Source organism: Uloborus diversus, chromosome 8, assembly GCF_026930045.1.
Source record: "Uloborus diversus isolate 005 chromosome 8, Udiv.v.3.1, whole genome shotgun sequence".
NCBI lineage: Eukaryota > Metazoa > Arthropoda > Arachnida > Araneae > Uloboridae > Uloborus > Uloborus diversus.
In genome coordinates, this window is record NC_072738.1 from 1,198,072 (window position 1) to 1,210,937 (window position 12,866).

At 35.9% G+C, this 12,866-nt stretch overlaps 1 protein-coding gene across 1 annotated transcript in view; it reads right to left on the reverse strand.

Moving 5' to 3' along the window:
• LOC129227859 (putative phosphoenolpyruvate synthase) overlaps nucleotides 1–12,866 on the reverse strand; it is a 177,501-nt gene that overhangs the window by 117,406 nt on the left and 47,229 nt on the right. Inside the window, exons 7-9 of the mRNA XM_054862478.1 lie at nucleotides 10,284–10,396; nucleotides 6,488–6,570; nucleotides 1,241–1,368 (exon numbers count right to left, since the gene is read on the reverse strand). Of these exons, the coding sequence (XP_054718453.1) occupies nucleotides 1,241–1,368; nucleotides 6,488–6,570; nucleotides 10,284–10,396 (324 nt within the window). The remainder of the gene's footprint in view (nucleotides 1–1,240; nucleotides 1,369–6,487; nucleotides 6,571–10,283; nucleotides 10,397–12,866) is intronic.

The following is a 12,866-nucleotide window of genomic DNA, read 5'->3' on the forward strand; positions in this document are numbered from 1 at the left end:
ATATAAAACATATATATATATATATATATATATATATATATATATATATATATATATGTTATATATATATATGTTTTATATATATATATATATATATCTATATATATATAATATATATATATATATATAAGAAGTAACCCCCCCCCCCGAAAGTCGGGTCTAACATAACGTTTCTTGGTTTTGTTTCAAACAAACCAATGAGAGTAAATTTACATCAGTTTCAAGTAGAAGTAATTATGTAGTAGCTGTCAGGGATGCGTTACAACATTTACTTTATACCAATGGAATATCTAAACAGGCAGTGGGGGAATAGTCACAAAACAGCATCATTCAGATGGGGCAAAAATGAACAAGCAGCCAGTGATAATCTGAAAAAATGCAAGATAAAAACAAATACAGTAGGCGCTGCTTAATGTGATCACTGTCAATGTTATCATTCGCTTAATGTTATCAGAATCACGAAGTCCCGGAACACTTGTATGTTAACACACGCTAAAAAAGTCGGATATTGTAATCAGCGTCTTCGTTTATTGTGAGCACTTTTTCATAAACTTTCAATTTTTTCCCCGTGTTTGCTCCTCAATTGACAGAAATACGTAGGCAAACCCTGACGAGACTAACTTTCTGTGTAGCATTTTGTGGTTTTCAATAGCAGTTCAAAATTTTTCTAGGAATAAAACTACAGAAAGTTCGCCCCCCAGTGACCACAGACTCCCCCTTTGAAAACTTTCTTTTGCACCTAAAAAAATTCAGTCGCTGGACATGTTGCAGGCATTGATGTAGGAACTCCATTGTTGCCATTACTTTGTAAACTATCAAAGAATTGGGTCGATATTGAAAACAAAGCGAAATTAAATTAAAATTTAAACAAGCAAAACCATGCGGGAAAAGATAGAAAAGCTGAATGTGCTTTGAAACTGGTTTACGAATGTCAGGGAAAACGGTCATATTTTATTTCACCTATTGCTATGTGATTTGCATAATTTAGCTTTAACTTTTTATAATTCAGATATTTCCATTCTGGTTATTTATGAATTTATAATTTAAAACTGCGTTCAGTTGAGTCATTGTGATTTTAATTTGAGGTTGCCAAAATAAATGCACCTTAATTGGAAAAAAAAATCATTATTTTGTGTCTCCTGGATTCTTTTAGGTTATTGTTATCAGTCTGTTATTGTTATCAAATTGTATTTGTTCCAAAGTGATCACACTAAGCGGCGCCCACTGTATTGCAACTTACCTGTTGCCGATGATCGAACTGCAAATTTAAGGGAACGCATATTTTTAGGAAACGATTTGTTCAAAGATTTCCGTATCGCGTCTTTCAGTGTTTCTGGCAACTTCTCTTGAATAATTTTATCACAGACCCTGAAAAGCAAAAGCCAATAAATCACTCATTTAATTTTTTAAGTTTATATGAAGAGTTATTTTAATTTTAATGTGCCTTACTTCGTGCAGAATGTTTTCGCATTGCCTTCTGCTCTGCCACTGAAAGCGTAAAAGATATACGTGTATATTAATATAAATAACTAGCTGCAAAACCCGGCGTTGCTCGGGTTAAAATACATTGCGTGTTTAATGGTACATAAAATATTTAAGAACTCTCTTTTTAACGTAGATTATATAGATTTCTATTTTAAATATTGAGAGACTTTGTCGACCATTAAACATGCGATGTATAGAGAGTGTAATAAATTAATTAACTAATTAATTAATTGAAATTGAAATAATTATAAGTTAAAATACAAAACATCTTAGTAAATTGAAAAGTTATGTTTTATTTTCATAATTATTTACATACTATATTGAACATACAACATATGACAAATACATATATATATATTACATACTATTATTATTATATACTATTATACATTCACACTTTTTAGTTTCTCTTTACAATACTTGTTTATAGACTACATTTAAAGTTTTATTGTCCGGACTGTAAATGAACAAATTTCGAGGTGATCCTAATCGTGAGCATGCAACGTATAATTGGCCGTGTGCAAAGCATGGTTCCTTTAAGTCAACGCCACAGATTTGAAATGTTTGACCCTATGCTTTGTTGATAGTCATGCTGTAAGCCAGCTTTACCGGGAATTGTAAGTATTTAAAAGTAAAAGGCAATCCATTTGATATTAAAGGTATCCGTGGTATAAATACTATTTGTCCTTTGTCTTTATCAGTCATTATACTGGCTTCGATGATGTTATTTTGTAGCACGAAAAGTCACAATCTGGAATAATCAAATAGTCTGTTCTTTCTCACACGTCAAAATCACTTGAATTTATATGATCACTGTTCACTCTTGACTCAATTAATCTTTGCGCGACTGTAAGCACGATTCAACTGACGAAAAGTTACTGACTTTCGGTTTATATACCATCGAATATCGAAATTTCTTGTACCAGAACAGTCTAGAAGATTACAAATAGATATTAGCAGTTGTCCACGTTTTAGAACTATCTAGATCATTCTAAATTTTTTTAGAACGTTCTAGATCATTTTGGATATTTCTAGAACTTTCTAGAACATTCTAAGTCGATTATAACGTTTATAGACGTTTTGGAACTTTTTAAATCATTCTAGAACCTTTCAGAACATTCTAGATCATTCTGGAAATTTCTAGAACCTTCTAGAACATTCTAAGTCGATTATAACGTTCACAGACGTTTTAGAACTTTCTAGATCATTCTAAAACCTTTTAGAACTATCTAGATCATTCTAAATTTTTTTTTAAAACGTTCTAGATCATTCTGGATATTTCTAGAACTTTCTAGAACATTCTAAGTCGATTATAACGTTTATAGATGTTTTGGAATTTTCTAAATCATTCTAGAACCTTTCAAAACATTCTGGAAATTTCTAGAGCATTTTTAGTCGATTGTAGCATTTGCGCATGTTTTGGAACTTTCTAGATCATTCTAGAAATATTGAGAATCTTCTAGAACAATCTAGATCGATTGTAACAGTTGCACACATTCTGGAGTTTTCTAGACTATTCCTAAAATTCTATGAACTTTCCCGTAGTTATCATAAGTTAGAAAAAGAGAGGCATATACTTTTTCACATTTTTGCCACCCACAACCACCCACTTCCACCCACCGCGACCAAACTCCCTTATTCCCACCAGGAGACCAAGGGGTGCTTACAACCCCAAGCACAATTTGATTGGAATTGGTGGTGATAGAGAAAACCCTGTCTTTACGTACGCACATTAGCATTTTATATATATATTAAGATTAACATTTTCTTACAGTGCATCTACTCTCGATTTAAAACTCGCAACAACCTAACAGTTTCCATATCGAAAGAGATCTACGATATCAGAAGCGTGCCCATGCCCGTCCCTCCCAAAGGTGATGGCGCACCCCTTCAAAAGCTACGAAGCCCCCCCCCCCCCCCACAAGAAGCTATGTAATGAGCTAATGATAAATTTTATTAATGAATAATCTTCCAATGCGTGAGCAAAAGTTTTAATCTTTCTAAATTGTTTTAGCAGAATAATAATCAAACTCCATTTTTTTTTTGAGCAATCACGATTGCTTATTGCTTTCATTTGACTGTTTTTGGCGTCCTTTGATTTTATTTTCCCACCACCACCCTCCGCACCATCACCGTCGACCGGCTCCTCACGATGCTGCTCCTGTAGCGAAAGCCATTTCCAGGTTGCATCCATGTCCTACACACACGCGCAAACATACACAACTACACATGCACGCACACATACACACACACAAACACATACACACACATACACCTACACATACACACAACTACCCACACATTCATGCCTGCACACAGACACAAACACATATGCCTACATACACATACCACATACCTCCATACACACAACTACCCACACACTTTTACCTGAACACAGACACAAACACACATGCCTACACACATACACATACCCCCTACACACAAACATACCCCCCCCCCACACACAAACACACACGCCTACATACACACACTCGTGATTGCGAAAAACAATTTGAATTCAAGATGTCAAAATTCAAATTAATTTTATTATACTTTTTTTTTTAATTTTCGTAGTAATGAACTCATCAGGTGCTCTACTTTTATGTCAGTTTTAATCATTCTCTTTCTGCTGTTGAATGTTTTGGGAATTAAAAAATTTGTTTAAAAATATTTTGATAAAAAATATAAAATTTTCTTCATTTTTTACTTCCTTTTACAAAAAAGGAAGTATTGTATTCGCGAAAAAAATTTCACTCAAAAATCGGCCTTAAATTCCATTTTGCTCACCCCCGATTGAATACTGATTTTTTTTTCGACCCGACCACACGTGGATATATGCCTAGAAACCTACAGACATCCGAAATATCCATTTTAACGACCCCCGAGTTCATTACAACGAATTTTTTCGTGACGTCTGTATGCACGTATGTATGTGCGTATGTATCTCGCATAACTCCAGAACGGTATGTCCTAGAAAGTTGAAATTTGGCACATAGACTCCAAGTGAGGTCTAGCTGTGCACCTTCTCTTTTGGTTGCATTCGGATGTTCTAAAAGTGATCTTTTACACCTTTTTGGGGTAAAATCATTGTAAATTTCAATGTAAACTCAAGTGGTGCTATAATTTGGCAAACCCTTGGCAATATATCGCCACGCTTTTGGTCGCCAAGTTTTGTCGCCAACTTGGCGTTTTTTTTTGAGCAATCACGATTGCTTATTGCTTTCATTTGACTGTTTTTGACGTTCCTTTGATTTTTCCCACCGCCACCCTCTGCACCATCACCGTGGACAAGCGGGCTCATCACGATGCTGCTCCTCTAGCGAAAACCGTCTCCAGGTTTCGTCAATATCCTACACTTACACGCATACATACACGCACCTACACACACATACATACACCTGCACAGATACACAAACACATACACAAACACATACACACACACTCACATACACACAACTACCCACACACTCATGCCTGCACACAGACACAAACACATATGGCTACACACACATACACATACCCCCCACACACACATACACACAACTACCCACACACTCATGCCTGCACACAGACACAAACACACATGCCTACACACACACATACCCCCCACACACAAACACACACGCTTACATATACACATACACTCGTGATTGCGAAAAACATAATTTGAATTCAAGATGACAAAATTCAAATTATCATTATTTTTTTTTTTAATCTGGTTTCAATTTGGCCATATTTGGAGAGTTAACCATTGAATCACATTAAAACTGCCAATATTGGGAAAATGTATCTGTATATGAAACGTTTTCTTTGCATCGGTTCGCAACAGACTAGGAATGAAAGCATTTGAAGTGTTTTTTTGTCACTCCGAGGCACTATTATCTTTAAATTGGAGCAAAAGGAAGTCATGTGATGCACGCATCAGCTCGTTTATTATTATACAAGAAACTATGATGAATACATTTATTAACAATAAATAAATGTAATTTTCTGCAAACATTACTATAAAATGTAGTATGAAAGCGCACAGAGTAAAAATAAAACAAATAGGTAGATCAGAGAGTGCAAAAAACTTAATGAAAAATTAAAAAATAATCCTCACAGCTGATATACACATGACACTAATATGAATGATTAAATTCCAGGACTTTCAAAAAGAAATGCGAAAATCATGAGTTAGAAAATTTCCTTCCCCTCTACAACCACATATGAACTTCCTATCTAAATCCATTATCAAGACAATATTTATCCCACTCTAGGCCCCTCTTCCTGACTCGTTTCACATCACCTGCCTTTTCGTTACTTTTTATTTTTGTGTTATCAACGTTATTTCTATTTATCTTTTGACAGACATAAATAGAAAAAATGAATATATGATCCCCCTGCAACCTCCCATTAAACTCTCTCCAACGAAAGAAAAAGCTTCCTCATGCTTTTGTTTTATTTTTTAACTAGTGATACCCGCACGGCTTCGCCCGCAATAGAAAAATCAAAAGGTCTTTTGGTTCGCCAGTATATTTACAAATAATGTATAGTGAATTTTCTCGCCAGTTGGCTTGTACCGACATTACGGTTCCACGTTATGATAATTTCGTATCTCGCCAATTGGCTTGTGCCCATGTTACGGTTCCACGTTACGATAATTTCGTAATTTATGATACTTTTTTTCTTAAAATTGGAATAAAAAAAGAACCACATCGGATTTTCGAAAAATCGCTTCGAGGTGCACACCCCCATGCTACATACTAACTTTGTGCCAAATTTCATGAAAATCGGCCGAACGGTTTAAGCGCTATGCGCGTCACAGACATCCTACGGACATCCTACAGACATCCTACAGACATCCAGACATCCAGACATCCTCCGGACAGAGAGACTTTCTGCTTTATTATTAGTAAAGAAGACTTAGACTTGCTGCATAAAAAATAAAAAAGGTGACAGCTAAGTAATCGCTCTTAATGACTTAATTTCAAAAAGCACTTACTATGACACTTGCTCCAACTGTTTAATAGCAATGGCAATGTTTTTAGTAATGAATTTCTCATAAGCTGCGGTTGTGACAACTACCCCATTAGGAACTACAAACTAAAAACAGTAATATTTTGTTAAAATAAAAGCAATAAAATGCTTATAGGCACATTAAAAGGTTACATCATTAGTCAAATATCTTAAATTTAAGCAGAAAAGCTTTCTTTTGCTGGCAAATATAAACTCTCCTCATTTCATTCTGTGTAATTGAGATTGTTTTCTCAGAAATTTGAATTCTATTCAATAACTTATTTTCTTCACAAATGAAACTTCAGTATATGATTGGACAGGGGGACTCCGTGGACGTAAGGCCCCTATAGTGGACGAGCCGACGCATCCGCCATTTTGGAGCAAACTTGATCCAGTGTTTCGTAGCGTTAGCATTGCTGCCCATGTTTACATTTCTTTAGCATGTGTAAAATTGAGTCAAATGGGTGGTTGTTTGACTGCTGATTGTGCCAACAGCTCCAAAAAAGGATTTCGGCTCTTCAGATTTCCAGTGGATGCAGAAAGAAAAAAGAAATGGATAAATAATGGCCCCGCGAAGTGACTGGCAGCTTGGGAACGACGCCAACTGTTTCCAAAATGTCGCCAATGTTCACCTTCGCTCTCCGACTCTCTCGTTCTATGTTTGGCGAAGGATTGACAATAAAGGTAGCTTTCCCTGTTGTACGCTTGCTCCAAAATGGCGGATGCGTCGGCCTCTCCAGTTATAGGCGCTCTACGTGGACGTGCTTGCCTGCGGAGCAGTACAGGAAGTCGTGGGCTCAGTTTCTACCGGTGTCCTGGTTGCAATAGGGAAGTTGCAACCTATTAAATGTTCATATTTTGGCTATTGGATATTGTTAATTGACCCTCAAAACTAAAAAATTCACCATCGCCGAATTTTAAAACACCGTGGTTGATTTTTAATGAATTTTTAAAAATCCACGCGCAAAAGTGCGCGCTTCTGAAACGTCACAAGCCTACGTCACAGGGCGCGAATGGGCAGCCTTCCGCCGAAGATCCCTTGTTTTCGCTAGGAACATTTTGAGCGCGCTGATATTTTTATTTTTTAGAAATTCAATAATCCTTTTGAACACACTATGGAGACCGGATTCGTTAAAGCACAATCTAAATAATCTTCCTCAAGTAACACCAATGAGATATTCGAATATTTCCGAGAGGATGAGAGGTTTAATGTTCCAGAAACGCGAGGAGTTAAATGCGAGGAGAAAGCCTTTTACGTTTCGTCTTCGAAGTCGAATGCGCGACCTTCGCTTCTCTCCTATCGGAAGAGGGGATGACATCACTTCCTATGCCATTTGACGTCACAAGAGCTTGAACTTTAAAAATTAATTTAAAAAAAACTATTTATCGTATCGCAAATTTTTTTTTTACCTATGATGTTCATACATGTTACTCTATCATATAAAAATAAAATTGAAAAATCGAAAACTTCCCTATTCCCTCTTTCCGCCTTATTCACCGTTAACCTAACCACACGTCTTAAACCGCGAGGTTCATTAACTCGTAGTTGGGATTGTTACCGCGAGGTTAAAATTTCGGTATTCACCGGCGAAAAACACCTCGGAGTTTCTCAGCAGGAGGTTACTCAACCAAACTTCATGCGGTTATAAGCGCAGACACCCTTATCTTCTTTACTAATAATAAAGCAGTAAGTCTCTCTGTCCGGAGGATGTCTGTAGGATGTCCGTAGGATGTCTGTGACGCGCATAGCGCTTAAACCGTTCGGCCGATTTTCATGAAATTTGGCACAAAGTTAGTATGTAGCATGGGGGTGTGCACCTCGAAGCGATTTTTCGAAAATTCGATGTGGTTCTTTTTTTATTCCAATTTTAAGAACAAAAATATCATAAATTACGAAATTATCGTAACGTGGAACCGTAACATGGGCACAAGCCAATTGGCGAGATACGAAATTATCATAACGTGGAACCGTAATGTCGGTACAAGCCAACTGGCGAGAAAATTCACTATACATTATTTGTAAATATACAGGCGAACCAAAAGACCTTTTGATTTTTCTATTACGGGCGAAGCCGTGCGGGTATCACTATTACTAATAATAAAGCAGAAAGTCTCTCTGTCCGGAGGATGTCTGTAGGATGTCTGTAGGATGTCTGTGACGCGCATAGCGCCTAAACCGTTCGGCCGATTTTCATGAAATTTGGCACAAAGTTAGTATGTAGCATGGGGGTGTGCACCTCGAAGCGATTTTTCGAAAATTCGATGTGGTTCTTTTTTTATTCCAATTTTAAGAAGAAAAAAAACTATCATAAATTACGAAATTATCATAACGTGGAACCGTAACATGGGCACAAGCCAATTGGCGAGATACGAAATTATCATAACGTGGAACTGTAACGTCGGTACAAGCCAATTGGCGAGAAAATTCACCATACATTATTTGTAAATATACAGGCAAACCAAAAGACCTTTAATTTTTCTATTACGGGCGAAGCCGTGCGGGTGCCACTAGTTGGCTAATAAAGATCATATGATTTTCACACGTTTTCTTCTTCGTTACTGTTATTTCAGGTCTGCGCTTGTGTAGATTTCGTGGTAGAGGTAAAGCCGATCTTTGCTCGTGGTGTTGTTGTCATAAGCCTGATATTTTTTTTATCCTTTTATATAAAGTAGCTTGTTGGTAAAGAAAATGGAAATAGGTAACAAAAAAGAACGCGTCATCTCTATATACGCGTCTCTGAGTTCTAAAAACTCGATGTATTGCAGTTGCCGTATGCGAAGTTGCACTCGGTCCGCCATTGTTTCAAATGTTTACTTGTAAAATGCGCATGCTCAGAAGCCAAACCAAGCCCTTAACCTTGCTTCCGGAGCTTGGTTAGGTTTTCCAACCACGCTTGGTTTCGAAAACCTGTCAGCGCATAGTTGAAGTTAACGGTGAATACAGAAGAAGGGGATAACCCCAAGTTAAGCGCTTAACCGCGTAGTTCAGTTACTGGTGAATACAGCGGTAAGTGCTGCAAATATTTCGTGTATTATCTAGTCCAATAGCTCTCAACTATTTCACTACTGAAGACCACTTGGTACCCTTCCGAATCCAAGTGTACTCCATACGATAGAAATAATTTTTCCACAACAATTAGGTGAAATGAGATAAATCCAAAAGTTGTCTTTAATAAAGTTAATTATTACCGTAGAAACGATATAGTTTTTTTTTTTTGGCTAGCTGTTTACGGGCCACAGATCGAGAATTACTGGTCTAGTCTGTAAATAAATAAAGAAGTCCATCCACTCAAGCAAAGCAATGGTATCTATTCTTTCCATAGTATTTATTAATTATGCACAACTCAATAGATGACATCTTTTTTCCTCGATCAATGAAGAAGAAAAGATGGCAGTGTTTTTCACATAAAAATAAAAAATATGGAGCCTCAATGGCTTTGTGGTAGAGACTTTGTCTTCTAAGATGGAGGTCGCGGGCTCTATACCCGTCGGTGCCCTGGGTGTTATTTCCTTCTCTTTTGTTGTTTGTCTTTCCTGTGTATGTCCGGGGGCAAAGCGCTTTGTATGCAGTCCTCTATGTACGAGTGTATGTACTCGTATATGAAGCTGTTTTGCTTCTGCATAAATAAATAAAAGTACAAGTTATCGTTGTTTCTTCCTTTTTCTTAGAAAATTCAAACCGCTTTATTACTGTGTGTGTACTAACAAATACTATAGTTTTAACTACTTATAAATTTGTACAAAGACAAAATGCATGTGAAAAAGAATAAACATTGATATAAAATAGTCCAAACCCTCACATTTCTTAATTCTTTGCTCAGCGATGTAAGCTTTCCCAACGATGAGCCTTTTCCTCCAGTGAGATCCGGATCTTGACACGTTACATCGCTGAATGGAACCACAAGCAGTTGAACTAAGCAAAAAAAAAAAAAAAAAAATCGGAGCATTCGCAGAAAATTCAGTTGCAGCAATTTTCGATAACTAATTTTTAATGAAAGTTTAGCTAAAATTTATGTTTGGAATTGTCGTAATTTTCAAATACCTTTCGTAAGATCTGCTCGAGGTAAGTATGTCCTTTTCTTTAAATTATTTCTGACGTTTCTAACGAAAAGGGAAAGAAAAAGAATCGGTGTAGATAAAACGCAATAATAAATATTTTAACCTTTTTAACACATATAGTATCCTATAATAATATTTAATATTACGGAAGGGATATGGGAAGTGTTCACATCACGTGCGCCCCTGGATGTCACAAGTACCCCCATCACTTACCTTGAAACCAACTCGCAAAAAAAAAATCCTAGTTTAATTTTTAAAAAATATAATTAATATTTTCATAAACTTATTTGAATGTTCATATATTAATTCGCAAAAGTTAATTTTAGCGTTTTAGTTACTTTAAAATGTTTTAACGGGAAGAAGAGAGTGATAGAATATCATACAACACCTGTTAGAACATAGAAGTTGAAACCACAGAAACACAAAACGGTTTATTGCTCTAAAAGTTAGGCAAAGAGGTAAAACTTCATTATTTGAAAAATTTTCTGCAGATTTTTGGCTTGAAGTTATCTTTATAAAACATACCATGATCACATGTGCCCCCCCCCTTTCTCCTATATTTATATATATTTACAGACTAATTAAAAGAAGTTGAATCAATAAATATGCTTAAGGAACATAAGGTTAGAACAGGTAAAGAGATAGCTCAATCCATAAAAGAATCAACCTTTTTACACTAATTCCAGATCCTTTATTCCCATTTAAGTAAAACGTGAATAACCCAACAGTTGTAGAGGCATTCAAGTTTTCCATTTTCATCTGTCTTGACGATTCAGAACCACTTAGAACATAGCGATGGTCTGCAACGAAATAGAAACAGTTGATTACACAAAATATTTATAAAATGTGCAGTAATATAACGGAAAATTCGTTTCAAACTCTGATATTTATTTATTACCTCATTCAACTTAGTTGCATTGATGAGCTTACCTTTCGTATTTTGTTTTGGTACTTTGGTTTGGTTTGTTTTGGTAAGAAATTTTCACAATTTTTGAATTAGTTCAATTTCTGTCGTTAAAACATAACTTTTTATATTCAGTAAGTTACCGCCCTATAGTCGACGCTAAGGCTGAAATGCATGAAATACACCGCCAGCTCAGTCAATTCCAGCCGAGGACTGCAGTTTCGTGCTTATTAGCACTCATCAGCCCGGCATAGGCAGCCCGGCATTTCATGTATTTCAGCCTTAGCCTTGGCTATAGGGCGGTAATTTACTGAATATACCTGCCTTGCCTACAATATTCGAGTTGAACCGAACCATTGTTTCGGTCACTCGTCTGGTCAGTGCTAATTTTGTATTAGTTACCAGTTTGTTTGGCACTCTAGGCTTCCTTAAGAGGTTTTCCACCTCCAGCTCAGTCACTCCTATGCCGGGCTGACGAGTGCTAATAAGCACGAAACTGCAGTCCTCGGCTGGAATTGACTGAGCTGGCGGTGTATTTCATGTGTAGAACTTTTTTAAATTTTATATATTTCAATAAAATACTTTAAATATTAGATTAAAATGCCAATAGTTAGGTGAGAAGTTCGAAGAGGTGAACTAACACGCATAATACCTGAGGCAAAAATCAAGTAACCTAATAGCAGGATTCCAACAATGTCAAGAAAAGAAAAACTTACGATTCTTTAAAAAATCTTTACGCTAATGAAATAATCTAATGTTTTTTCGGAAAATTTTAACTACTAAAGGAAAAATCCTCACGGTAAAAGAAAAATCTAACAATTAAAGGTAAAATACCTGTGACTAACAGAAACTCGCTATAATCTGAGAAAGAAATTTCAATGATTAAAGTGATGAGAAATTTCAGTGATGAAATTTTAATGATTGACTTTTTAAACACCTAATGATTAAGGTGAAAAGAAGAAATGTATGGCGAGTGCAGGGAGAGTTTTCGATAGCTGTGAGTGTGTCTTCGCTTTCTTTTCCAATGCCATATCTAAAAAAATAATAGTTTAAAAAACTAAAAAAAGACGCTTTCGTAGAAAAATGAACTAAAAAGTGAAAAATAATCTTTGGATGATAGTAGTTGACCAATCACTTAATTTTAATGTAATACAAAAAAGCGTGGGGTGCTGTCCATTTACATTTTTGCTTGGACAACAAATGGAAGAAATTCAAGACAACTGATAAGAAGCTCTCCACGCTTTTTTGTATGACATTAAAATTAAGGGATTGGTCAAATACTATCATCCAAAGATTATTTTTCGCTTTTTAGTTCATTTTGCTATGAAAGCGTGTTTTTTTAGTTTTTTAAACTATTATTTTATTGTACTGTTTTTTAGACTTAAGTTGGAGAATTATCAGGCAATTGTGCAGTATTGAA